At 48.1% G+C, this 26,576-nt stretch overlaps 1 protein-coding gene and 1 long non-coding RNA gene across 2 annotated transcripts in view; one reads left to right on the top strand and one right to left on the bottom strand.

The window, feature by feature from the left end:
- SH3BP5 (SH3 domain binding protein 5) overlaps positions 1–26,125 on the bottom strand; it is a 70,820-nt gene extending 44,695 nt beyond the window's left edge. The window contains exons 1-2 of the mRNA XM_007166985.2: positions 25,858–26,125; positions 24,084–24,146 (exon numbers count right to left, since the gene is read on the bottom strand). Coding sequence (XP_007167047.2) covers positions 24,084–24,146; positions 25,858–25,998 — 204 coding nt within the window. The 5' untranslated portion in view covers positions 25,999–26,125. The remainder of the gene's footprint in view (positions 1–24,083; positions 24,147–25,857) is intronic.
- On the top strand, positions 1,625–5,716 carry LOC114235550 (uncharacterized). The gene is made up of 3 exons (XR_003621699.2): positions 1,625–1,706; positions 4,418–4,541; positions 5,513–5,716. It is a non-coding gene; the product is annotated as an uncharacterized LOC114235550 (long non-coding RNA).
- Positions 26,126–26,576: the final 451 nt, after the last annotated feature.

Genomic DNA, 26,576 nt, shown 5'->3' with positions numbered 1-26,576 from the left:
ACATGTTGGACGGTCGGTGAGGGCTTCAGAGACCCCACGTCCCTCCTCTTTACTCCTCTTCCCTCGGGCACTGGCCTGTCACAGCCATGCCTCGGGGTGTGTGCGTGCGTTTGAGAGGGGAAGTGGGTACTCAGGGAAGGAGGAACAACACATGATCACCAGCCATGGGGCGGCCCCTAGAGCAGCCGGCCACACTGCTGGTAAAACACGTGTGCTCCGTCGGCTACAAAGGGGCTGCCTCACTATCTGAAAACTATTTCTAAACATAAAATTATATGGGCCTCTTGGGCCAACGGGATGGCTCATGGGGGTGAGGAAAGCCCCGATCACCTCTAATTTCCTTCCCCCCATCATCTCATACCGTGGGCTTTCTACATGGGTTTGAAAGTGCCAGGGCTGCAGCATATGAAGACATGGCCTTTGTCTTGTACGGGAGCTTCTCAGCTCCTGAGCCCCATCCTACTTCTGACAGAGGCCTTGGTTGCTTCCCCCAGGCCTGTATCCTCCTCCTCCTCCTCCTCCTAATTTTCTCTGCCTTCCCTCCTATCTGGCCAGGCCTGCAGTCACGTGCTACAGCTACAGCTGCCGAAGACAGAACAGGACTAGGCTTGTCCTCCAGAGGAAGCACCACAGACGCATGCAGGCCGCCAGGGACGAGCAAAGCTCCACCGAGCTGCTGTTAGACTTGACTTCCAGTACGTGGGAGGTAACATGTTGTCTAGAGCTCGGGATTTTTATCAGAGAGATGGATCTAATCCCGGTTAAACCTCTTTCTGTGAGGCCCCCATCAGGTAACTTCCTTATGAATAATTTTTATTACCTATAAAATGGTGACTTTCCATCTCATAGGGAGGGCTGTTGGAAGGAATAAAAGAGAATGCAAACGTGAAACACCTACTAGTTTCTGGGCACACAGTAGGTATTCAATAAATGCACACAATTTTTTTTCCCCTGGCATAAAAAGAGACCCACGATCCTATTAAACACCACCAAGGGGGTGGCTCTGAGGCAGGGGGAGCTGACGTGAGGGCGGGAATAACCTGCTACCCTGTGTGGGCAGAGGCTTGGCAGATGCACTCACACACATGACTGAACCCTCCCAGTCACCACCCTGGCGGGGGAGGGGCCAGCACCACGTCCAGACCGCAGGTGGGAACACCAGGGGCCAAATCAGTCAGCGTGTGACCCAGGGCAGGTCACGCCATCACGCTGCACCTCCTCTGGGAAATGAGAATTGTGCCCCAAACCAGTGGCCTATGGGCCCACAGGCTTACTGCCTTCAGCCTCTACGCTGTGTACTAAATGTCAGGAAAATTCGTATATTTTTTAAAATGTGGATACTCAAATTTCTCGTAAAAAAAAAAAAACAACATTTTTTTAAATCAGATGATCTGGCAAAACTGGGTCCCCATTCCTACTTGGCAACCACTGGCTAGAAGTAAAGGAGAAGACACCCCTTGGAGACGGTCCTTTCCAGTCCCCACGCCCTGTGCCTGAGCCACACCCAGCCTGCTTCACTCACTGAGCTCCCCTGCCAGGCCCTCAGAGACTTCTGATTTGCCCAGAGCTATTCTGGGCACCAGTGAATATAAGCCACCTGCCTGCATGAGGCGGGTACAGGGAACAGATGGACAGTTTCCCTTGGGGCAGACATTTACAGATGCTTTCATTCCATCAGCGTATGCAATCACTAACAACCTTACCAGGTAGGTGCTATGGTTGTTCCTTTTTTTTTTTTTTTAATTCAAGTATAGTTGATTTTCAATGTTGTGTTAGTTTCAGGTGTACAGCACAGTGATTCAGCTATACATATATATCTATTCTTTTTCAGATTCTTTTCCATTATAGGTTATTACAAAATCTTGAGTATAGTCCCCTGCAGGTGCTATGGCTGTCATCCACATTTTACAAAGAGGGAAACTGAGGCACAGAGCAACTAGGTAGCTTGCCCAAGGTCTCAAAGCTGGGAAACAGCACAGCCAAGATTTAAACTCAAGCAGTAAATAAATAAGCACCGTGCAGTGTGATAAGTACTAAGACCTCAGTCTACACACCGCAGTGAACACATAACCAGGAAGGACACACCCAGAGAAAGCACCATCCCAGCCAGGCCTTGGACGAAGGAGGATTTTACCAGACAGAGAAGGGGGCATCAAGGGACCAGCAAAGCGAAGGGTGGCAGGTGGGAGGGCTGGTGGGACGGAAGAAAGAAAGGCACGTGGGCCACACTGAGGCCTTTGAACTCTATCCCGCACACAATGGGAGACAGGGTGGGTTTCTCATGTGAGTCTCAATTTACTTGCCACGTGCCTGTTGTCAGCAATGCTTGAAGAATTCTCTACCACAAAAACCAAAAGTTCTCATCGTTCCCTGGACGGCATGGCTGTGAATAGAGCTTTCCTAGCTGCAACAGTGTAAACGCCAAACACTGACTACAACGTGGTCCTGCTGGGAGGGATGGGGGTGGAGGAGGACACAGGAGGAAGGAGACTAAAGCCGCACCGTCCATAGGGGGTGTCCACAGATAAGAACTAAAACTAAAAAGTCAAGAAGTAGCCACACAAAGCCTACTGTTTAGAGCCACAGAAGTAACAGAATCCAACAGCACATTAAAAGGATCAGACACCATGATCAAGTGGGGTTTATCCCAGGAATGCAAGGATTCTTCAATATATGCAAATCTATCAATGTGATACACCATATTAACAACCTGAAGGATAAAAACCGTATGATAATCTCAGTAGAGACAGAAAAAGCTTTTGACAAAATTCAACACCCATTTATGTAAAACCTCTCCAGAAAGTAGGCATAGAGGGAACTTACCTCAACATAATAAAAGCCATATACCACAAACCCACAGCCAACATCATTCTCAATGGTGAAAAACTGAAAGCATTTCGACTAAGATCAGAAACAAGACAAGGGTGCCCACTCTCACCACTATTATTCAACATAGTTTTGGAAGTGTTAGCCACAGCAATCAGAGAAGAAAAAGAAATAAAAGGAATACAAATTGGAAAAGAGGAAGTAAAGCTGTCACTGTTTGCAGATGACACGATACTATACATAGAAAATCCTAAAGATGCCACTAGAGTCACAGATGTAAATACCTAAATAATCAGCTAAAATATGTTAAACTGATCAATTAAATTGCCTCTAAGGGAGAAAAAAATGGGGATGGGGTGGGGGGTGGGATATCAGTCGGGGGTGGGGAGAGGGTGTTGTTTGTTTTATTTTGTTTTTGACCTTTTTAAAATTGTAGTAAAGTATCACGGTGGATTTTTAAGTAGAGGCATCACCAGACCAAATCCAGGTTTTACCAAAGAGTGGACTGGGGTCTTCATGTGAGTCTGGTCGGCAGATTCAGGGACCACCAGCCTGGTCAAGCGTGTGACCATCAAAGGGTGTTGGGCCCAGGAAATACGATCTGACGTCAGCATCTCCCTGTATAAAAGAGGCTGTGTTGCCAGAGAGGATGACGCATGGCTGGCTGACAGCCAAGCACCAACAACTTATTCATCCAAGACGTGCTAAAAGCTAAACACAAAGCCAGCCTTCTTCCTGATAAAAAAGAGTGGGCCTAGTTCTGGTACCATCCCACAAAGGGTCTTGGCTACCTGAGTAATAATTCACTACAAATACTGGGGTGTGGGAGCCCACAAACCAAAACCTTTCCTGCCTACCCAAGAAAATAGCCCTGATTTTCCCGGGCCTCACCCTGGTCCCAGAACTGGTCCCATGCCTGGCCAATCAGTCGGGGATACTCCTAGCCTCAGTGATTGCTGAGGGAGGGCACGGAACCGATCAGAACCAGTAAGATTTCATTCTGGGACTTTTCTGAAACTGTTAGAGGAACTTTTTGCACTGAGATGGCTGAGAAGATGGAATGAAAGCTGGAGCAGATGGCAGCCATCTTGGCACCATGAGGGCAGAGCCTGCCAAAGGCAGGGAGGGAGTCCCTATGACACTTTGAGCTTTTGGACCTAGCAATGCTTTACAGTCTAACCACATACTCCACTCTCCTAGAGCCAAAATAGTGTACACACACACCCAATTGTCCCCCCTTGCTTTATGTTGTGTTTAAGCTAGTTGGAATTGAATTTCTATCATTTGCAACTGAATTAAGCCTTTAAAAAAAACTGAAAAATATTGTATGCCTTAAGGTAGTCATATTAATGTATTCAGGGAGGGGAAAGTCAATCTACAGTTTATACCGTGGCAAAGCACCGTAACTAAATACAGGTAACTGCTGGAGGGCTTCTGCCCCTGAAAATGAAGCCATGCTTATAAGGAGCAGGGTCTGGGGAACTTAATTCAACCTATCCTGTATAAAGCATTTCTTTTTTTTTTTTTTTTTCAATCCATCTTAAGGCCAGCTGGCCACAACTGAACTTGTGTTTTTTGCCTTATTTCCTAGTTCGAGAAAAGACTCGACCGTGGTTCTTTGTCTCCTACAATTACAGGCAAATGTGTCTCCCAAGATCAGAATGGGGACTGCTTCCAGGAGTGTCCAGGGAGGAGAGCTGGCTGTTTTCCCTACGGTAAGTGACCATGGAGGGAAGCAGTTCAGAAGTACAAACACCTCAGGAGAACGAGCAGAGCTTTCACCAGTCAACAAAAATAAGCCACATACCAGCCAGGGCTGTTTACCAGCTGATTTTTTTAGATCAGCACTTGAAAGAGTTCTAAAAGGGCTCCCTCGGCCTGGATGAGGCCTCAGATCTTCCAGTCTCAAAACTGTGTCACATCCATCAGGTGACTCAGACTGAGGGCAATTTATTCACGCGAAGAACTGCTGAGGGTGGCAGTCTCCCTGTTTGAATATGTCAGTGTGTCAAAAATGCAGCCCCATATCAGACAAGAACCTCAGCCCCACGAAACCAGCACCAGTGTGCCTTGGAAACAGCGGGCAGGGGTCACCACCCTGGGGACAAGCCCGTTTTCTGGCCAATCCACTCACCCAAGCCTCGATGATCTCGCCTGTAAGCTGAGAAGGGCAGCCTCTCCCCTTCACAAAGGTGTCCCCAGAACCAAGCGAGATTAGGACACGATGTCAGTTTTTAAAAATAACTGTCCTACAAATTAAAGATGACACCAAACTTCAAAAGATCCCTAGTAATGTCATTTATAAATACACTGCTTTCTGCTCATGGAAAGATTTCACAGGCATGATCTGAGACTCACAAGGACCCTGTAGGACAGGATGGCCAGGCTCAGCAAGAAGGGCGGTCCCCAGTCTCCAGATAAGAGACCTCAGCCCCAGGGGAGAAGTGCTGGCTTGACCTAAGGTCACACGCAGGGGAGCGGCAGGCTAGCGGCAGGAGCACAGACCGCTAGTTCTAAGTTCCATGTGTCTTTCCCTTCACTTGTGGTTCCCAAAGTCTGGTCCAGGGAACACGGGGGTAGGGGCTGGGGGTTCCCTGAGACCTTTTTTGGGAGTCTGCAAGGTCAAAACCATTTTCATAATTGAGTTCGACTTAATTTGCCTCTTTCACCTTCATTCTCTCATGAGCATTGAGTGGAGTTTCCAGAGACTACTTGAGCGGTGACATCACGAGACGGAATGAAGAAGCAGAAATGAGCATCCAGCTCTTCTATTAAGCCAGACATGAAAGAGACTCATAAAAACCATAAAATGACAGCTTTCTTTTCACGATTTTTTTAAAATTTTTATTTATTTATTTATTTATTTATTGGCTGTGTTGGGTCTTCGTTGCTGCGCACGGGCCTTCTCCAGTTGTAGCGAGTGGGGGCTACTCTTCGATGCGGTGCACAGACTTCTCACTGCGGTGGCTTCGCTTGTTGTGGAGCGTGGGCTCTAGGTGCGCAGGCTCAATAGTTGTGGCGCACGGGCCTAGCTGCTCAGCGGCATGTGGGATCTTCCCAGACCAGGGCTTGAACCCGTGTCCCCTGCATTGGCAGGCGGACTCCCAACCACTGCGCCACCAGGGAAGCCCACGAATTTTTTTTGGTTTGGGAAAATAGTTATTTTTGATAAGATATATTCTTTACGCTGACAGGTAATAGGCTTATTACTGTCATTTTTAATGAATGAATACAAGTGTTTAAAACAACTTTGTTTTAATCTCTAACATGGCAGATACTGTAGATGTTCCCCACAAAAAACAAAAGCTCTCTGAAATGCTCAGTGATCACAGGAGTGTAAAAGGAACCTCAGGCCCAAAAGCATCGGGTCAGGTTTGCAAGGCACAGATAGAGACACGGATGTAGAGAACAAATGTATGGACACCAAGGGGGGAAAGTGGGGGGAATGAACTGGGAGATTGGGATTGACATATGTACACTAATATGTATAAAATAGATAACTAATAAGAACCTGCTGTATAGCACAGGGAACTCTACTTCACTTTGCTGTACAGTAGAAACTAACACAACGTTGTAAAACAACTATACCCCAATTTAAAAAAAAAAAAAAAAGCATCGGGTCTGCTGATGCCACCAAACCACAGCCTCCCCCTGGGCTGCCCCGCAGAGACCCTGCTGGAGGGAAACACCAGTGTATTTTCAGTAACAGAGAAACAGCTGTTCCTTCTCAGGCCTTCCTTTACTCCTGATTTTCCCACGGAGAAAGCCTCCATTTGGGGTCACTATCTCTTCATAGCCCTTCTTCACGTTTGCTAATCTCCTTTTTAAGAAAGGGGGAGTTAGTTAGGCTCAGAGCCTTCCCCAAAGGGAATCTGCTAGAATTTGATAAGCAAAACAATAAACCCACTGGAAACAAAAGAGCATTGCTCTGCAAAGTCAGCAAGCGGGCCCCTGTGATCTGGGCACGTCCATATGATTCTTCACTGAAGTGAAAGAGTGGCATTAACGTATATACACTACCAAATGTAAAATAGATAGCTAGTGGGAAGCAGCCACTTAGCACAGGGAGATCAGCTCGGCGCTTTGTGACCACCTAGAGGGGTGGGATAGGGAGGGTGGGAGGGAGGGAGACACAAGAGGGAGGGGATATAGGGATATATGTATACATATAGCTGATTCACTTTGTTATACAGCAGAAACTAACACAACAATGTAAAGCAATTATACTTCAATAAAGATGTTAAAAAATAATAACAAATAAAATAAAATGTTAAAAAAAAAAAGCCTGCTTGAAACAAAGTTATTTCCCTTTCATGACTTTTCACTTCTGGTCATGAAGTCTCATTTTCAAACAAACTTAAATACGAATGTGAATCCATGTAAAGGAAAATACAGAATAAACAGTACATAAGAACTAGAATAAGGCAAAAATTATGACAGAGGCAGAAGAACGAGAGAGTTGGGATGTAAAGTCTCTGTATCAGGAATGTTCCAGAATTCCAAGATGAAAGTCACCACCGGAAACACTCCAACTTCCCAAGCAATTCTAAGGTACCTGAAATGTTTTTAATGTTACTTCAAATCATGTTTTTTCCCCACCCATCCAATCTATTCTTTAAGAGCACCTGTGGTAGCTACTAAAACACACAAAGAAACCACTTTCCTAGAGCTTCGGTGAAAGGGATCAAGTGCCCTCCAGGGCTGGCTGCTAGAACTTTCTGCAACAGTGCAGATGTTCTGTATCTGTGTAGCTCACTACAGAGGCCACCGGCCACATGCGGCTAAATGAAAACTTGAAATGTGCTTATTAGTGCAGCTAACTGGATTTTGTATTAAATTTTAATTTTTAAAGTATAATTCAAATCGCCCCATGGGGCTAGTGGCTGCCATCCCGGACAGCACAGGTCCAGCTTCTGGACCCCAGATTTCACTCCGCTCCCCACTTGGAGAGATCACGCCACGCTCCCGGGTCCTCCTGCTGCCTTGTCTCCTTGCCTCTGCCTGGTTTTTCTTGCCACAAGGAGCGGCTGTCACAGCCCTGTGAGAAGGGCAGCCAGGACAATCTGATTTCACCTTCAGGAATTCTGCAGCAGAGGCAGAAGTGGAAAGACGGCACCAGGGCAGAGCCGTGACCTGGGGAGCCAAACCAGAAAGGCCGACGCAAGAGGGCCCAGGAGCAGAGAAGAGGCAGAGGTGGAGAAGGTGGGGCGAGGGCAGAAGCCCCCGGGGGGCTGGAGCCAGCCCCGTGAGGACCACAACCCCTCCCCGCCCAGCACCCCTCAGGCCCAATTCCCCATCAGCGAGTTTCATCCAACCAGGGAGTCTGGTGGAGACAGCTGCAAAGGGATGGAAATGTGCATGGAAAAGAAAGAAGGGGAAGACAGTACCAGGGCCTCTGAGTTGGAAGCAGCAGAATCACTACCAGGGACCACTGCCTAGCTCCCTCCCTCCACCCCCCTTTCTTTCCCACCTCAAACCCCAACTTCAGAGGCAGAGGCTTCTTGAGGCGTCTGCCAAACCTACTTTCTGTGGGGACTGCGCCTCACGTGTAAGCAGAGCCCTGCTGCTGTGCTTCTGACACAAGACCCTCTCCCAGGGGACAAACCGGAGGAAGCCAGATGGGGGAGAGATGGGGACACAGAGAGAGATGACCGAGAGGGAAGAGAAAGCAAACGAGAGAAGAGGAGGCAGCAGAGGAGGGACACGGGCGATGATCCCGCTTCCCGATGCCATTAATCCAATCTATGACTTTGTTCAAATTGCATCAACTGTCCCACCAACATCTTTTACAGCAAAGGGAAAAAGATATTTTTCCTGGTCCAGGATCCAGTCCAGGACTCACAAGGCATCTACTGTCAATCTCTCTCTAGTCTCCCTAATCTGGAAGCATTCTTCAGTTTTTCATGGCCTTGATAAGTTTTCAATAATATGAACCAGTTATTGTGTAGAATGTCTGTCACTGGGAAAGACTCACTTTCAATTCACCTTTTTTGTTGATGTTACACAGACAGGAGCCACCAGGATAGAATCTAACCCATTACAAAAAATACGTTTAAATAGCCTAAGGTCCAAAGCACCACAAAGGAGAAAACCCATCAGCCCTTTAGCCCTTTAGTTGTAGGAGGCCCAGGAGGAGGGACAGAAGTTACATAACCACCCTACACACACATACACATAAACACACACACACACACACACACACACACACACACACGCTCACTCAGACACACATACACAGAAAGACACAGGCACACTCATGCACACACTCTCACACACACAGTGACACACACATACACAGCAGAGCTGAGAAGGCTGACAGGACCCGCTGCTTTTTTCATTCAGAGCCAAACACATGTTTTTAAACCCACAAGATTCTTTGTGTGAGAGGAGGCAGAATTGCTGAAACTCAGGCATTTTATGCAGTTCAACCACAAGTGAACTATCTCCACGTCTGCACGGAAAGGCTTAACATATTTCCTCAATTTTAAGACTCACTTTTTTTCAAACATATGCAAATATTAGGGGAACTTCCCTGGTGGCCCAGTGGTTAAGAATCCGCCTGCCGTTGCAGGGGACATGGGTTCGATCCCTGGTCCGGGAAGATCCCACATGCTGTGGAGCAACTAAGCCCGTGCGCCACAACTACTGAAGCCCGCGCACCCTAGAACCGCAACTACTGAGCCCACGCACCGCAACTACTGACACCCGCGCGCTCCAGGGCCTGTATGCCGCAAATACTGAACCCACGTGCTTCAACTACTGAAGCCTGTGGGCCTAGAGCCCGTGCTCCACAACAAGAAAAGCCACTGCAATGAGAAGCCTGCATACGGCAACAAAGAGTAGCCCCCGCCTAGAGAAAGCCTGCGCACAGCAGCGAAGACCCAATGCAGCCAAAATAAATAAATAAAATAAAATAGGCCTTCCTATTAAAAAAAAAAATGTGCAAATATTAGATTTTAGACAGATCATACAATTAATGTGAACATTTATCAAGGGTGATGTTTCAGCCACCCATCAAGCAGTTATGCAATACAAGGTCTGTTTTAGAATTAACATGAGTGTCAGCATGAGGGCAATGGTGAGTTCACGGCCCGGCCTAGGGAAGCTCGAGCGACCAGGCAGTGAGGCCTCTGTGGAAAGCACGCATCCCCCGCCCAGCACTCCAGGCAAGCTGCTGCCTTGCTCCTCTTGGAGGACCTTCCTTCTGACTGCAGCTCACGGAACAGAACGGAAAGAAAGGAGGACGAAGGATGCAAAGGAAACAAAGTAAAAATCCACTGCCATTGGTTTAAGAGACATGGAAGAACCCAGAAGAAGTGGCTAAAAACAGGAAAAGTGGCTGCTTCTAGCAGAACTGGGGGTGGGAAGGAATGAGGCAGAGGACTTTCATTTTCTCAGGGCCTTTTCTTCAACTATGTGCAAGTATTGCTTCAATAAAGATCAAACTTTAAGTTGGCTGCAGCACAGATTGACCAATGTTTTCTATTTCCCCATCATCAAGACGGAGGGGGACTCAGCTCATTCAGCATGTGGCTAGATTCAAATCAAAATCTCAATCATTCCAGTAAACTGGTGCAGTCACTATGGAAAACAGTATGAAGGTTCCTCAAAAAACTGAAAATAGGGACTTCGCTGGTAGTCCAATGGTTAAGACTCCACGCTCCCAATGCAGGGGGCCCGGGTTCGATCCCTGGTCACGGAACTAGATCCCGCATGCCACAACTAAAGATCCCACGTGCTGCAGCTAAAAGAACCTGCATGCCGCAACTAAAGATCTCGCATGCCGCAACTAAAAGAGCCCGCATGCTGCAACTAAAGATCCCGCATGCCTCAACTAAACATCCTGCATGCCGCAACTAAAAAAGATCCCGCATGCTGCAACTAAAGATTCCGCATGCCACAATGAAGATCCTGCACGCAGCAACAAAGATCCTGCATGCCACAACTAAGACCCAGCGTAGCCAAATAAATAAATAATTTTTTTTTAACTGAAAATAGAGCTGCCATATGATCCAACAATCCCACTCCTGGGCATATATCTGGACAAAACTGTAATTCAAAAAGGTACATGCACCCCAATGTTCATAGCAGCACTAATCACAATAGCCAAGACATGGAAACAACCTAAATGCCCATTGACAGATGAATGGATAAAGAAGACATGGTACATATATACAATGGAATACCACTCGGACAGAAAGAAGAATGAAATAATGCCATTTGTAGCAACATGGATGGACCTAGAGATTATCATACTAAGTGAAGAAAGTCAGACAGAAAAAGACAAATACCATATGGTATCACTTATATGTGGAATCTAAAATATGACACAAATGAACTTATCTACAAAAGAGAAACAGACTCACAAACATAGAGAACAGACTTGTGGTTGCCAAGGGGGGATGGGGGAGGGATGGATTGGGAGTTTGGGATTAGCAGATGCAAACTATTATATAGAGAATGGATAAACAACAAGGTCCTACTGTATAGCACAGAGAACTATATTCAATATCCTGTGATAAACCATAATGGAAAAGAATATGAAAAAATGCATATATATGTATAACTGAATCACTTTGCTATACAGCAGAAATTAACACAACATTGTAAATCAACCATACTTCAATAAAATAAATTTTTTTTTTTAAATCTCGGTCATTCAATATCAGGGCTGGAAAAGCCATTGCCCATCATTTAGCTTAGAGGCTGCCATTTCACAAAGGAGGAAACTGAAGCCTCTCCCAAGGATGTGTATGTATTTGGCGAGTGTCAGGGTAAAGACTGAAAACTTGGTCCCCTAAGTTCTAGATCAGCATTCTTTCATCTCACCAGCCCCGGTGAGGACCTCAGAAGATAAAGCCTCCACACCCACAAACACACATATTAAAAACTACTTCAGGGCATGGGCTCCAGCCTCAGACTCCTGGATTCAAATCTTGGGTCCTCATCCCATTGGCCATGTGACCCGTGAGAACTGGTTCAATCTCCATGTCTCATCAATGTCCTCAAGACATTGTGTTAGTTTTGAGAACTAACAGGATAAACTACACAAACCACTTAGCACAATGCTTGGAATACAATAAGCTTTTGATAAATAGTCGAGGCAGGTGTTGTTATTCAATAAATAGCAATGGTTAGAAAGGGAAGGACCGAAGCTGGTTGAATGTTTTATATGCTAGGTACTGTGCCAGGCACTTTAAAATCATGACCTTATTTAATCCTTAACAACCCTGCAAGATAGGTATTGCTCTTCCCACTTTAGAGAGAAGGAAATGAAAAGCCCAGAAAAGCTAAAAACCTTGCCAAGACTGCACAGCTTATGAAAAGGCAGAGGGAGAATTCAAACCTAGCTCTCCTGAACTCCCAAGCCCATGCTTTTCCTCTATTAGCTCCAAAACAAGTTTTCCTATGCTTTTTTGATCCCAAGGTTCACAGCATCAAAGTAGGATTTGCTCGAACAAGTTCCAACTTGGGGAGTGGATCCAACTTCCAGCAAATGCATGCAATACCAGGATCCTATTTCTGCAGTGGGGACGCTAGCAAAACCCGTGGCAGGGAAAGAAAGCAGCGCTCAAGAGCTATCCAAGGAGCTTAAGAACCTTCCCCCTGAATTTATAAAGTGTCTGTCTAGCTACTGTACTTTGGGGACTCTAGGCTCCACTAATTTTCTGTAATAGGCATTGAAGCCACGGCATAATATTCTCTCAGACAACATTTTTAAGAAATAGGCAAAGCAAAGAATTCCCTATCGCAAGACCCATAGCACTGCTCAAAACTGCTCCCTCTTAAGAGCTTTAATTGTCGCTGGCTGGTTTAAGGGTTATTGACAGTACAAATCAAAGTCCTTGCTCTGCTGGCTGGTTAACTATTAAAGCAATTCGGCAAGGCACTCTGAAATGTGGCTGTTCATGAAGCAAACGGACATCCCGCGGGCCTCAGAACGAGTCACTGTCTCTGTATCACCACCAGGAGTGTGGCCATTCTAAAACAGGGCTCGAAATGCTTTAGGACTGCTCCCATCAAGAGGTGGCGTCTGGGCCATCTCCTCTTGAACCTGGGCAGGCTCATGGCTGCTTGGACCAGCAGAATACGACAGAAGTGCTGCTATGAGACTGCCAAAGCTGTGATGCTCCCACCTGGTCATCTTGGGATGCCCACTGTGGGAAGCCAGGCACCATGAGGAGGTCACAGTACCTGGGAACGCCACGCTGGGACGGTCGGATGTAAACACTGATCAGCTGAGCCCCCAGCCAAGAGCCAGTATCCACGGCCAGACACAGGAGTGGGCCTCCTCGGATACCCAATCCTGTCGGGCGTTCGGATGAGCACACCACCCCACCCCACCCCCACCGACATCTGCCTGCAACTGCTCGAGACTCCTCCAGCGAGAACCACCCTGCGGAGTCCTCTCCAAATTCCCGACCCAACAAATCATGGGCAAAATAAAGCATTTGATTTGGGGTAAAGTAGTTTGGGGGGTAATTCATTAGGTAGAAATAGTAACCAGAACCACAGGGAAGGACATCTTCGTTTCATCTCTTCTTCCAAAAAAGCTGGGACTCCCCTGGTGGCAGAGTGGTTAAGAATCCGCCTGCCAATGCAGGGGACACAGGTTCGATCCCTGGTCTGGGAAGATCCCACATGCCGCGGAGCAACTAAGCCCATGCGCCACAACTACGGAACCTGCGCTCTAGAGCCCGTGAGCCACAACTACTGAGCCCGCATGCCACAACTACTGAAGCCCGTGCACTCTAGGGCCTGTGTGCTGCAAGTACTGAGCCTGCGTGCTGCAACTACTGAGCCCTGTGCTGCAACTACTGAGGCCACGTGCTGCAACTACTGAAGCCTGCACACCTAGCGCCCATGCTCTGCAACAAGAGAAGCCACCGCAATGAGAAGCCTGCGCACTGCAACAAAGAGTAGCTCCTGCTCCCCGCAAGTAGAGAAAGGCTGCGCGCAGCAACGAAGACCCAACACAGCCAAAAATTAATTAATTAATTATTTTTTTAAAAGCCAAAAACCAGGGAAGAGAACATCAAATCTGCACGTTTCATATCTTATCAGAACGAAGCTGAAGCCTTTTGCGTGTTGGCAACAAAAGGGTCAGGTGGACGAAAATACCCGAACCCCGTTCATCATGCTTCGGGTGAGTCTGATGCCACAGAGTATGCGTTTACATTAAGTGGGTTTGGCTGCAGTGAGAATAAACAGCGGATGTTCCTGTCATTGTCTCCCTGCTGGCAGTTTCTTTCTGTCAGAGCAAACATTAATATCTCTTGGATAATCCAGCAAAACACAGCAAAGGAAAAAAGTCAGGCAAAAATAGAACGAAATTGTTTTCCATCTTCCTTTAAGGAAATGAAAGAGGCTGATTCCCTGAGCTAAGAGTGCCTTTGCAAATTTGCAAATTATCGTGAGACTCTTGGTTAAGATGTACTGCATAAAAGGGATACAGTCTCTACTGTTAGAAGCATCTATGTGGCGATAGGCAGATTAAGTAACTCTCGGAAAGGAGGGCTGGGCGAAGATACCCGGGATGCTGCCAAAGGATGAGGTTCAATAGATGTTTAATTCATCCAGCCAACACACACACAAATACACCGCTATGTTCAAAGTTCCTACAATAAACGCTCAGAAGGAAAAATAACAGCTCAATATTAAAAGGCTGCAGCCCACAGGGACCACAGCTCTCTGCCAACAGGGGTATCTGAAGATTCTATCAACCGCGGGGACAACAATGGATCTGCCAACCCTCAGAGCCTGTCTTCTTCTGAGGTGGGGACACCCCTAGACACCCTGGAGTCAGAGGGAAGGTATCCCGGATAAAGGTGGGGACACAGTCACAACAGCAATGGCCCATGTTCCCACAATGGTGCCAGTTAAGGGGCCAGGAAAGTTTACATACTATTTCACTGGTCTTTAGAGTTTAAAAGAAAGACACATCTGATTTTTTTAATTAATTAATTAATTTATTTATTTATTTATTTTTGGCTGTGTTGGGTCTTCGTTTCTGTGCGAGGGCTTTCTCTAGTTGCGGCAAGCGGGGGCCACTCTTCATCGCAGTGTGCGGGCCTCTCACTATCGCAGCCTCTCTTGTTGCGGAGCACAGGCTCCAGACGCGCAGGCTCAGTAGTTGTGGCTCACGGGCCCAGTTGCTCCACGGCATGTGGGATCTTCCCGGACCAGGGCTCGAACCCGTGTCCCCTGCATTGGCAGGCAGACTCCCAACCACTGCGCCACCAGGGAAGCCCGCACATCTGATTTTTTTAAAGCAGTAGACTCCATTTCAATATTGACAGCTATTTCTATATTCTAGCCAACATCCCACACTAATATCATTTTGCCTAAGTGACTACAGTGAATGACGCCCACTTATATGTGCCCACAAGTCTTTATCCATGTAGAAAGGATGCTACTACTCAAATCCATATAGTAACTAAGTTTGAATATCTAAATATTCTTAATATTTGGAATGTTTTCCACTGTTCTATCTTGGTGATTGTTTTGTATTTTCATAAATGAGGGTCTCTTGGCTGCAGACGATTCTAAAATGCCTTTAAGGCACTTTTCATCCCTCCGTGAATTACCACATGAGAGTTTAACAATACAGTAATTCACCAAGCAAACCCACCAACATCTGCGTTTATCTACAATTAGGGCAGGGACTACCAATCTGAAAGTTTTTTCGCACCAGCCTTCATCGTTCCTAAAATTCCTTCCGAAGACATTCCTCTCTTTGACTCATAAAGACATCTTTTTATAATGGTGCTTTGTTCTCCACCCTCATGCCCTGCCTATGAAAATGATAAAATATGGTCATTGCAAATAATTCAGAAAACATCAAGAAATGAAAAATTAAAATCACCAGCATTCTTAGCAACCAGCACTAACCACTAGTAACATCTGAGGGTACATACTTCTCAGACTCTGCGGTAATGCATCCCTCCCCCCCATCACCAACCAACATGAATCAACACTTCTGCAGAATACAACAAAAATAAACTAGAAAAGTGAAAAGCCACTTGGACGTCACAGCAATGTCAAACTGCTAAAGAGAAGAATTTCTAAAGTCTTACTCTCCATTTCTCTATGTACTTCACCTTAATTGGTAACAAACAGATCATAGCCTGTGGACCACACTATGAATATCTCTGTTCTAGACATTTTTTCTGTTAAATGTAGATGTTCTTTTACTGTATGTATATATGCTTCTACGTATACTCTACACATAGCTTTATATGTTTTCCCCCACTAGATTTTTTTCCACTAAATAGATCATGGTCATGGGTCCACAACCACACATGTCATCCTATTTTAATGCAAAACACTCTTCAAACCCTGGCATCTCCAAGCAGGGCAGAATCATATACCTCCATGAGCTAAGACCTCTGGGAGTGAGGGCTTAGGGGAGGGGAAGGAGGTCACAGGTCGTGCTTTAGCAGTGTTGCCATTGTGCCCAGGGTTGGCCCTGCCTAAGGAAAGCCCAGGGACCAGTGCATTTCCAGAGCAGGCACTAGGGAAAAGGGACCTGCCTGTTTTGCAGGACACTGTGTATGGCAACGCCAAGAGCCACGAGTCCACGAGGTGTTTGGTTCTAACCACAAACTCTAGCCATTCATTCTGACGTTCATCGTACCCCTGTGTGCAGGCACCGCATGAGATACTAGGGCACAAAGATGGGGAGGCCAAGCCCCTCCCTCCAGGGGCCTAGTCCAGTGGGGGAGCCAAATACACAAATGACCAGAACACAGCCTAATGGATATGCGTGAGGCTGCTAGTGCCGGTGAGGACAGACTCCTGGGCACCGCTGCCCCCCCCCCCACCCCAGGAGATTCTGAGTCATCAGGTCTGGGTGAGGCCCAAGACTCTGCAATTCCAGCTTGGTCCTTCGATACAAAGACCACACTTTGATGGCACTGCTCTAGGGCACTGGTTCACCACCAGGGGCAACTTTGCCCCCCTCCCCTGGGACACTTGCAAGTCTGGAGACATGCTTGTCTGTCACAACTGGGGGGTGGGGGTGCGGTTGACTGGCCTTTAGTGAGTCAATGTTGCTAACCCTCCTACAGTGGGCAAGACAGCCCCCCACAACAAAGAACGTCAACAGACGACGTCAACAGAGCAGTTGGGCAACTCCTCGAGAGCAAGACACTTGAATTCCAGGCCTCAGTTTTGTTATAAGCAAAATGGGGATGATAGAATCTATCACAGAAAGTCGTGCTGAGCATTCAGTGACTTTATGCAAAGTGCTTAGAACAGGGTCTGGTACATGGTAGGCATTTATTATTATTATTGTTATTATTATTAGCTATCATGATTATTGAAGAGCAGACAAAAACAAGCAGAAAAGACATTCCAGGATGGACACAAGTCCTTCTGCAAGTAGCCACCGTGCTGCAGCCCTCACCTGCCCTGCTCCAGTAACAGCAGCAATGATGTTTATTGATGGCTTACTACGCATCAGCAATGGAATGAGGAAACTGAGGCCCAGAGACATTAAGTAACTTGCCCAAGGTCACACAGCCACGAAGGGGCGACCTGTTGACGTTCATCCACTCAAACATCTACTGAGCACCCATTATGTGCCAGGCATATCCCAGGAGAAGACAGCCTAACACAGCAGGGCTCATGCAGGGAAACAACTGATTTCCACACCCTGCAGACCAGCCACAGAGCAAAGCCCTGTTGCTCCAGAGACTGCAGAGTCCACCCTGCTGTAATCCTAGCCTTATGAGCCCTCTCTCTGGCCCCTTGCCCGGAGCCGTTCTCTGACAAAGAGACGTCACGGCGGGGCCTGGGGGGAAGAGGGCAGAGCTGCGGTGGGCCTGGCTCCAATGCACATCTCGATGGAACTTTCTCTGCATCCGGTGGTCCCCGGTGGTCCCCAGCGCTCGCTGCCAGCCCCGCACGCAGGAAGCCTCTCCCTCACCCAGGCTGTGCAGCTAGCAAAGCCCTCCCTCACACAGTGTCTCCTCCTGTCCCCCAGGCCACCCAGGAAGAATAACAACGCCAATTCACAGACGAGGGGACTCAGGCTCCAAAGGGGCAAGTTCCCCCAAAAGTCAGCAGAGCTCAGGTTCTAACCACGTCACCTGATGCCAAAACGTCCCTCCACCCACCCCTTCCCCATGACTTTGGGGTTTTTCCCCCTTGACTCTAAAGTAATACAAATTCAGTGCAAATAATTCAGAAAATACAGAAAAGTATAAAGAGAATACGTCTTGTTCAACTCTCACCAGCTATAACTGGCATGTAATCCTTTCCTGATATTTTTATGCATATAAACATATTTTTTAGAATAGCATCATGAGTCTAAATCATGACTCCAAGCTTTTGGAACCTGTTTTCCATTCAGATGCCTTTCTAGGTTAATAACAAGCTGTGTCATCATCTAAAAGCCTGGATTCTCTTAGCTATCACCCGGGCTTGGTATTCATTTATTTCCTCAACCCCCTACTGACAGTCATGCAGATTCACAATTTTTCCAACATTTTTAAACAATGCTTCAGTGAGCACTGTTGGACCTGCATCCTTGCCCAGTTAACCCCTTAGAATAAATTCTTACAAGTGCAACTCATGGGTCAAAAGTCACTGTCCCCCAACATCCCAGCAGCAGTGTGGGACCACCACCCAAGCAGGAAGCCCTAAGTCCTACTATTCCGATGGCCAAACTTCAGGTCAGAGCTGTGGGGACAAAAGTAGCCCCAGCTCGGGGGCCCAGGAGGCCCAGTAAAGACCTCAAGTGTGTTGATCTTTACAACCAGCCAATGAACAAAGGGTCCCATCAACAATGCTCCCCGCCCCTAGCACTGCACAGGCTGCAAGGGATGTCTGCACTGGTCCCCTCCTATCCTCCCAAATAACTTGGGTCCCCAGGCCTTGACTCCAATGCCCCCTATTGCAGCAAAGCGTCCCCCGGCTCCCAAGACCCTGCCCGGGTCCCTCGCTCTGTGGCCAAGGCTTGAATCCAGGACCCCCTCACCGCCCCCCCCCACTGCCTCCCTGCAAGGTGAGAACCCCGCAGGGGGCCCTCAATGCCAGTTCCATGAACGCCTCCAGGCCACTGTTCCACTGTTTCCTCAAACTAGATCTAATCTGGCTACAAAAGAGATCCCAGCCTCACTCATGCACCACACACACACACACACACACACACGTCTTCAAGGGGAAAGTGCTAAGCTGTGACGGCACTGTCCTCTCAGAAAAGAATCTCTCTCTTCCCCTAACTCGTGTGAAAAATTCATTACGAGAGAGACGAGGCTGCTCCCAATTCACCCCCTCCTCCCCGCGACCCCGAGTTTCCAAGCTCAGGACAGTCTTCTTGCTGGTCTCTGGCAGGGGCAAAGGCAGATTCTGGGTGCAGGCCTTATGCGAGTCTGAGGCACACAGATGTCCAGAATCAAATGCTTTTCAAACCGCCCTGGCCCAAGCACTGAGGGGAAGCGCACGGCCATTTACAATCAACCGCCTTTGCCTCCCCAGCGAAGGACAGGCTGGAAAAGTCAGCTTGTGATTACTCAGAGCCAGAAAAGCTGTCTGTGGGCAAGTAGGCCTGGCTGTGTCCTTCCTCTTCCTCTTCCTCCTCCTCCTGGACCATTTCACACCCTAGAACAGCCCGCCTTCAGAGGAAGCAGAGGGAATACAAAAACACTACACATCATAGTAAAAAATAAATAACTGGCATGGACTATTACAAATCTTGATTACAATGATTTAGAAACTCTCTGTGCTGCCTCTTGTTTTAACAAACATTTGAGAAGAGATCGCTCTATTGGGTACGCATTGTAAAAGTGCATCCGCACGTTTACCTGGACTGCCTCACCTGTCAGGGCTGCTGCACACTGAATGACCTGTTTATCTCTCTCCATCCATCGCTCTCCCCACCCCCAGCGCACTGGCCCCCCTGGCTGGTCCTCAGCCGGGCCAGGCCCCTCTCTCTCTCTCACCTTAGCACGGGCTGTTGCCACTGCTGGAACGCCCTTCCCGCAAAAGGCCCCAAGGCTCGCTCCCTCCAGACGGGCTTTCACATAAGCAAATAGTAGGTGCTCAAAAAATACTCCATAAGTTAATAATTAAAGCTGACTAACCAATGCACCTGTGGGAAAATACATGTGCTTTCTTAACTTGAAACATCAGGCTTATATCCAAGAACCTCTCTGGTTAAAAGGTTACTCCATTCAACAGCTTGAAAAGGCTGGCTCTCTCAACACAAATCAGAGTGCCAAGGGGATACCATGCTGTCCAGACAAGGTCAGAGGCAAACCGTGGTCATGGAAAGGGGCAGGTGTCTGCCTGACAACAGGCCAGCCATCAGACACCTTTGGTCATCTCCCATTTAAACTGCAGAGACATGGAATGGGATCCAAAGGCGAATCCCAGCTGACACCTCAGCTCCGGCTGCCCAGGGGCAACTGCGCCACAAACTGGTCACCAATTCGTTGTTTTTTCAATTTTTTTATACAATTTGGAAAGGTTACCTTCCATTTACAGTTATTACCAAATATTGGTTATTTCCCCCGTGTTGTACAATACATCCTTGAGCCTCTCCTACACCCAATACTTTGTACTGGTAACCACTAGTTTGTTCTCTATATCTGTGAGTCGTTTCTTTTATGTTATAGTCACTAGTTGGTTGTATTTTTTAGATTCCACATATAAGCACTATCATACAGTGTTTGTCTGCCTTATTTCACTTAGCATAATGCCCTCCAAGTCTATCCATGTTGCTGTAAATGGCATTATTTCATTTTTTATGGCTGAGTAATATTCCATTGTATATATGTACCACATCTTCTTTATCCATTCATCTGTCAATGAACACTTAGGTTGCTTCCATATCTTGGATATTGTAAATAGTGCTATGAACATTGGGGTCACCAATTTGCTTTAATGACTCAAAGTCAGGAGGGGTGCTGGGCCCTGCAGACCATAATCAAAAAGCAAAGGAAAGGAAATGCAGACAGCAAAAGACCCTCCCCTAGTGGCTGCGAATTATATACAGTCAGTCCTCATTATTTGTGGATCCCAAATTTGTGAATCTGCCTGCTCACTAAAACTGATTCCAAAATCAATACCGGGCTGCTCTACAGTCATTTGTGGACCTGCACAGAGTGGCAAGAAACTCCAGTAGCCCAACGTGCCTGCTTCCAGGGAGGACGAACAGACGCCCTCCACCCTGGTCCAGCTCTCATGCTGTAAACAAACATCCTTTACACAGTCCATTTAGTGCCACGCTTTCTGCACTTTTGTGCTTTGTGTTGGTGATTTGGCTGTTTAAAACGGCCCCCAAGCCTAGTGCTGAAGTGCTGGCTAGTGTCCTAAGCCCAGGAAAGCTGTGGTGAGCATTATGGAGAAAACATGTGTTAAATGAGCTTCAGTCAGGCTGAGCCATGGTGCTGATGGCCAAGTTCAACCAACAATACACATTAAGTAAGGTGTCTTTAAACAGAAACACACATAACACACAATTACATACTGATCAGTGGATGAAGGTGTTGGGACCAGAGGCTCACAGGAGCCTAATGAGGTTTAAGTTCCCGAAAGCCTCTGGTCACAACGTCTCCCTTAGGAGCCACGGCTCAGTATTCACTAATTCAAGGTTCACAGCGACCTTAGTGAAATAAGGACAACTGCGAATAAGAACAACTGACCATATACTAAGGGGGCTGCTTCCTGCCCCGCGTCCTCTGGCATCCCCACCCCCGCCCCCCGCCAGCATCCCCACTGCTCTCTCCATCTGCCACTCCAAACACGGGCTCCCTTGCTCGGCAGGCTTCTGCTCAGGTGTCTTCTGGAGGCTCCTCTGTCACATCACTCTTCTACTGGACTCATCACAATCAGTAATTACTAGCCAACCCTCCACGCCTCACCCCCACCTGAAACGTCAACTCCCGGAGGCAAAGCCTCTGTCTTGTACCCATATCTACCTGTATCTGCAGGGGCCACAGTGCCCAACACAAGGTGGGTGGCCAGTGCTGGCCTGAAGGGACACAGCCCTCCACACACAGGGCCACAAGGTCCCTGGCGGGTTCCCGGAGCATGACAAGCATCCAGAGGGCCTGCACAGAGGCTGAAACCCCCCGATTAGACGCCCACTATGGCCCAGGGCCACGTGCACCTCCTATGCCCTTGAAACATGGCTGGTCCAAAGTGAGATGTGCTCTAGGTGTAACAGATGCACAAGATTTCCAAGACTTGGTACAAAAATATATGTAAAACATCTCATTCATGATTTTATTGATTCCATATTGAAATTATTGTATCTTGGACATTCTGGGTTAGAGGAACTAGATTAAAATTAACTTCACCTGCTTCCTGTTGCTTTTGAGCGTGGCTGCTAGGAAGTTTTCATGACGTACAGAGCTTGGCACTATACTTGCCTGAGTCCACCCGGGTTATAATAATGCCATGGAAAGGGCAGCCAGTGACACAGGCCAGCCCTGACCACCTCTCTCGGCTACTGCCGAATACTCTCCAGAGGCAGGCAGGAAACACCTGTCCCGTGGCTTCCTGTGACACACAAAGACCTAAGTGTGTTCCGAAAGAGGGCTCAGAAATCAAGGCTGAAAAGAGTTAAGAGATGAAACAATTGTGCCCTCAGAAGGGGAGCGCCACCAGAACAGGGGCCAGCATCGAGCAGGCCTACAGATATGTGTTGAATGAATAAACCAGTACTTTGCAAAAAAAAAAAAAAAGAAACAAAAAAACGATTTCTAAGTTGTCTGTTCATATTTGGGATAGAATACGAGAGCTGGAGGGGACCTGGAAAACGACCAGGCTCTGCCATGTCGCTGAACAGTGAGGACGCTGTGCTTCCGTGTCCTCCCCTGGAGAAGAGGTGGTCCCTGCCGGTCCCTACCTGCCAGGCCCACGCCGTCCAGTAGAACTTTCTATGATGATGGGAGTCTTCTCTGATCTGTCCAATGCAGTGCCTACTGGGCCCTCGAAACGTGGCTACTGTGACTGAGGAAGTGAAATATAATCTTATTTAATTGTAATTAATTTAAGTTTAAATTCAAATAGCCACACGTGGCAAAAGGCTGCCATCCTGGACAGCACAGCTCTGGCCTGCTGTGACAGACAGGAGGGAGAGAAAGCTTGTAAAAGCACTTTGGAAATGCCAAATCCTGACAGAAATGGTAGGGGTTTTGTTGTTGAATGTATTACAAATGCGAGATTCTGAGAGATTTCAATTGCCCAACGAAGAGACTTGATTCATCGTAAGGGAAAAAAATTTAAACACACAGATTGTACTTCACCTGGGGAGAAGAGTGTTCATAGACACCTGTAATCAGAACAGAGCAAGAACGCTTCACACACAGCTCAGAAAACTAGCTTTAACCCTCTGGGCCACAGTACCTCCAGGGCCTCGACATGCAGGCAGAAATCAAGGTCGCCAGGCTGTTGCTGCTAAGGTTACATTCCTATCTCCCACCCCCTCACTCTAGGCACCAGCGGTGTCCTGCCCCTTCCGCTGACCTTCCCTGCCATTCCTCCTGCTACAGAAACGGGTCCTCCCACAGCTCTCAGACCCTCTCAGGGGGTTGTTCAAATCTGATGGATGGTAAAACCAACCAGTGCTGAAAAGGGATGCGGACTAAGTGGGAGCTGTGAAGAATGCTAATCTGTTTACACTCAGGTTGGAAGATGCTCATGAAATTCAAATCAAGTTCTCTCGGCTCCCAAGATTCTTCCCAGCAGGAAAGCCCTTCCCAGTCTAAACAGCTTTTCAGTACCATTAAGATCATTATATTCTACGCACAAGCAGACAATAAAGAAAAAAAAGCAGGGGAGTGGAAGGGGGGTGAATGATTAGGGCCGGAAAGTCAAACAAGTCTAAGTCTTTCTGAGGAAACACACAATATTTCCAAGTACCAGTGTAAGAAGCCGCCCTAAAATATTTAAAAGATTTTGTGAGCTCATTCATTCTTGTCCATTAAAGAACACAGCTACTTTTCCTCTCAGTCCTTTTAACTTTTCCACAGACACATTAACTTTAGGGCTTAAGCGTGTGTAATGCCCTTGGTTTGGGCCCCTCGGAGCTTCCATGATGAAAACCACGTGACACTGGATCCACACGTGTTCCACCCACAAGCTGGCCTAGTGGTGTAATTTATTCTGTCAGGCAGCAGGCTGTTGCTCAACTTCGAGGAGGGAATGCGAGCAACCACCCTCCAGCTATTAAAACAAAATGAACCAGCCTGGAGTCAGCGGGACAGACGCCACTTCACTGAGAAAAGAGACCCAGCTTTCCGTACCTCAAGTTCGGTCTCCCGTCTGTTGATATCATCCGTGGATTGATTTAACTTCTCCAGTTCTCCCTGATCAAGAAAAGGGACAGAAAAAAGATTCAGGGATTTGTCTTTTGTTTCCAGTATGACTCAGCCCCAGTACCTGCAAATTACTCTGGCACAATTTGTAGGAAGAGGAACGAGTCAGTGTTAATCCTCAAGGAAAACAGTTGAGCCTTGGCTGGAAGAATAAATGTCAGCATTTCTGAAACCTTTTTCTTGATGGTGGCCTTTTTGAAAATGACTTTAAGGTCCTAGGAATTTGTCTTTTCTTAGAAGGTCAATTATTTATTCCAGGTATGTGCCTTCAGGTAAACCCACCTGTTACAAATGGTTTAGAGGCTGAATCAAAACAATGCTTTCTGCTTTAGATCAAGGATTTTGCAGAAAAGATAATAAAAGAAAACAAAGCCAAGCCTAAAGTATAAACCCAATGAAACAATTTAAATCAAGAGTACAATTCTGGCATTATCTCATCCATGGTTGAGTATTTTTCTGTAGGAATGAAAAGTCTTTTCAAACTGCCAGTTATTCAACCTACCTGGCTGTTTTACAAAACAAACAACTAAAACTAGCTTTAATCCTGATCCTTTAAATAAACTTTTACAAACTGACATTTTGTAAAAAAGTGCCCAGCATGGAGTTAACTCATTTTACTCAGCAAACAAAGGACCTTGTGAACAGAATTCCCCTACCAAGAAAACAAACTTTAGTAGCCAGAACTGATTTTATTTAATAGAATTCCTAATGCAAAGATTTTTCCACCTGATTTTTATCTTGCTAACCTGCCATAACAATTCATTCAAATGCAACAGCTGAGTTAAATGAGCTTTTAATTGATCTGCGCGCTGAAAAACCAATTAAGTCTCCAGAAACTGCAGCGCATGCTGAAAAGCAATATATATTTTTTTTAAAAAAAGAAAGCTTTATGGAAAGGGTAGAAAAAGGGGTCTTGGAAAGGGATGTGCTGTGCTTTTTGCTTAGAGGGTGAAGAGGTTAAGCTGTCACTCCGAGACCTCGGCTTGGAAATTGTTTTTAATCATTTCCCAGAGAAATGGAGGCACAGGAACCAGGCCAACCCTCCCGCCTTCTCGCGCGTCAGCTATGCGCACCGCTTGTCCCAGATTTCTGTTCACACCCGACCTCATAAGGAGGAAAAGCTGGGTTTTAAACCGTTGGAGGCCAAGCGGAGAGGTGAGCCAGTGGTGACAATAAGCCCTTCGGTTTGCTAACAATGAATCAGAGGAGAAGGGAGATGGCTCAGGCCGGACACCTCTGCCAGCAGGAGGCTCCGACCCCCAGGCACGGGTGGCCGCCCGCCTGCAGGGGCCGACGACGCCCACCGCCCCGGGAGCCCGCGCCTAAGCGGCCGGCCCGGCTCCCGGAGCCCGGAGGTTGTGCAAAGCCCGCGGCGCCGCGAGCCTGGCCGGGTACCCAGACGCCGGCGTGGCGCCCCCGCCCCCTTTCCTCTTTGTTGCGCAACCGCCCGCAGCGCGGGGCACGCTGCTGCGACCCCCGGATCCTGCCGGGGAATCCCGGCGATAGAGTCAGGCTGCGTCCACGCGGGCACCGCAGCCTCCCAGGAACCGGGTGAAACCGGGTACTCAGACCCTCTCCTCCAGCCCCGGACTTACGCTGCCACCTCCCGCGGGCGCAGGCACCGGTGGGGGATTGGGGGAGGTGGCTGCGAGGCGGGCTCAGTGCAGATGCCGGGGTCCTTGTGCACCCCCGCGCGCCCTACCTGGATCCGGGGGTCCACCTCTTCCTCCTCCTCCAGCCCCGGCTCCATCCCCTCCTCCTCTTCCTCCTCCTCCGAGTCCCGGGCTGGCGGCGGCAGCTCGGCCGGCTCCTCCGGACGGCTCCGCTTCGGCGCCGCGTCCATGCGGGCGGCGGACTTGGGAGCGCGGGGGTGGCGGCCGCAGACTGGGCCGGAGCCGTCTGGCCACCGCCCGGCGCGCTCGGAAGGCGCCGCTCGCCGCCGCGGGCTCCCGGGCCCAGCTCAGGAGGAAGTGGGCGCGGTCGCCCCCTCTCCGCCGTGGCCGTCAGCGCAGCGCAGCGCCGCCCGCTCCGCCCCCAGCCCGCCCGCTCTGCGCGGCCCCGACTCGAGACCTGGCCGGCCGGCAGGCCGGGGTAGCCGGGGCTCCGTCACAAAACCTCACTCCCGGAAAGTGTGAGGGTGGTGAAATGGGGGAGCCCTCACCCCCTTTTACCATAGCAGCCCGAATAGATCACAATTTACCCAACGTCGGCCGCCTGGTGTCAGGGTGCTTTTCTCTCCCTCCCTCCTCTGCTGAGGCAATTGACTGCATGGAAGGAAAGTTTGGGGTATTCCCACCATCTGAAGGCACCTTTAGAAGCTTGTACTCAGTGACCCTGGACCAGTTTCAAGACTCACTCAAACCCGTGTATACTCAAAGCACTTTTGTCCCCTTGGGTTAACCTGGGGAAATGGGTGTACCT

This window comes from Balaenoptera acutorostrata, chromosome 4, assembly GCF_949987535.1.
Source record: "Balaenoptera acutorostrata chromosome 4, mBalAcu1.1, whole genome shotgun sequence".
NCBI lineage: Eukaryota > Metazoa > Chordata > Mammalia > Artiodactyla > Balaenopteridae > Balaenoptera > Balaenoptera acutorostrata.
This window is presented reverse-complemented; position numbering and strand designations above follow the sequence as displayed.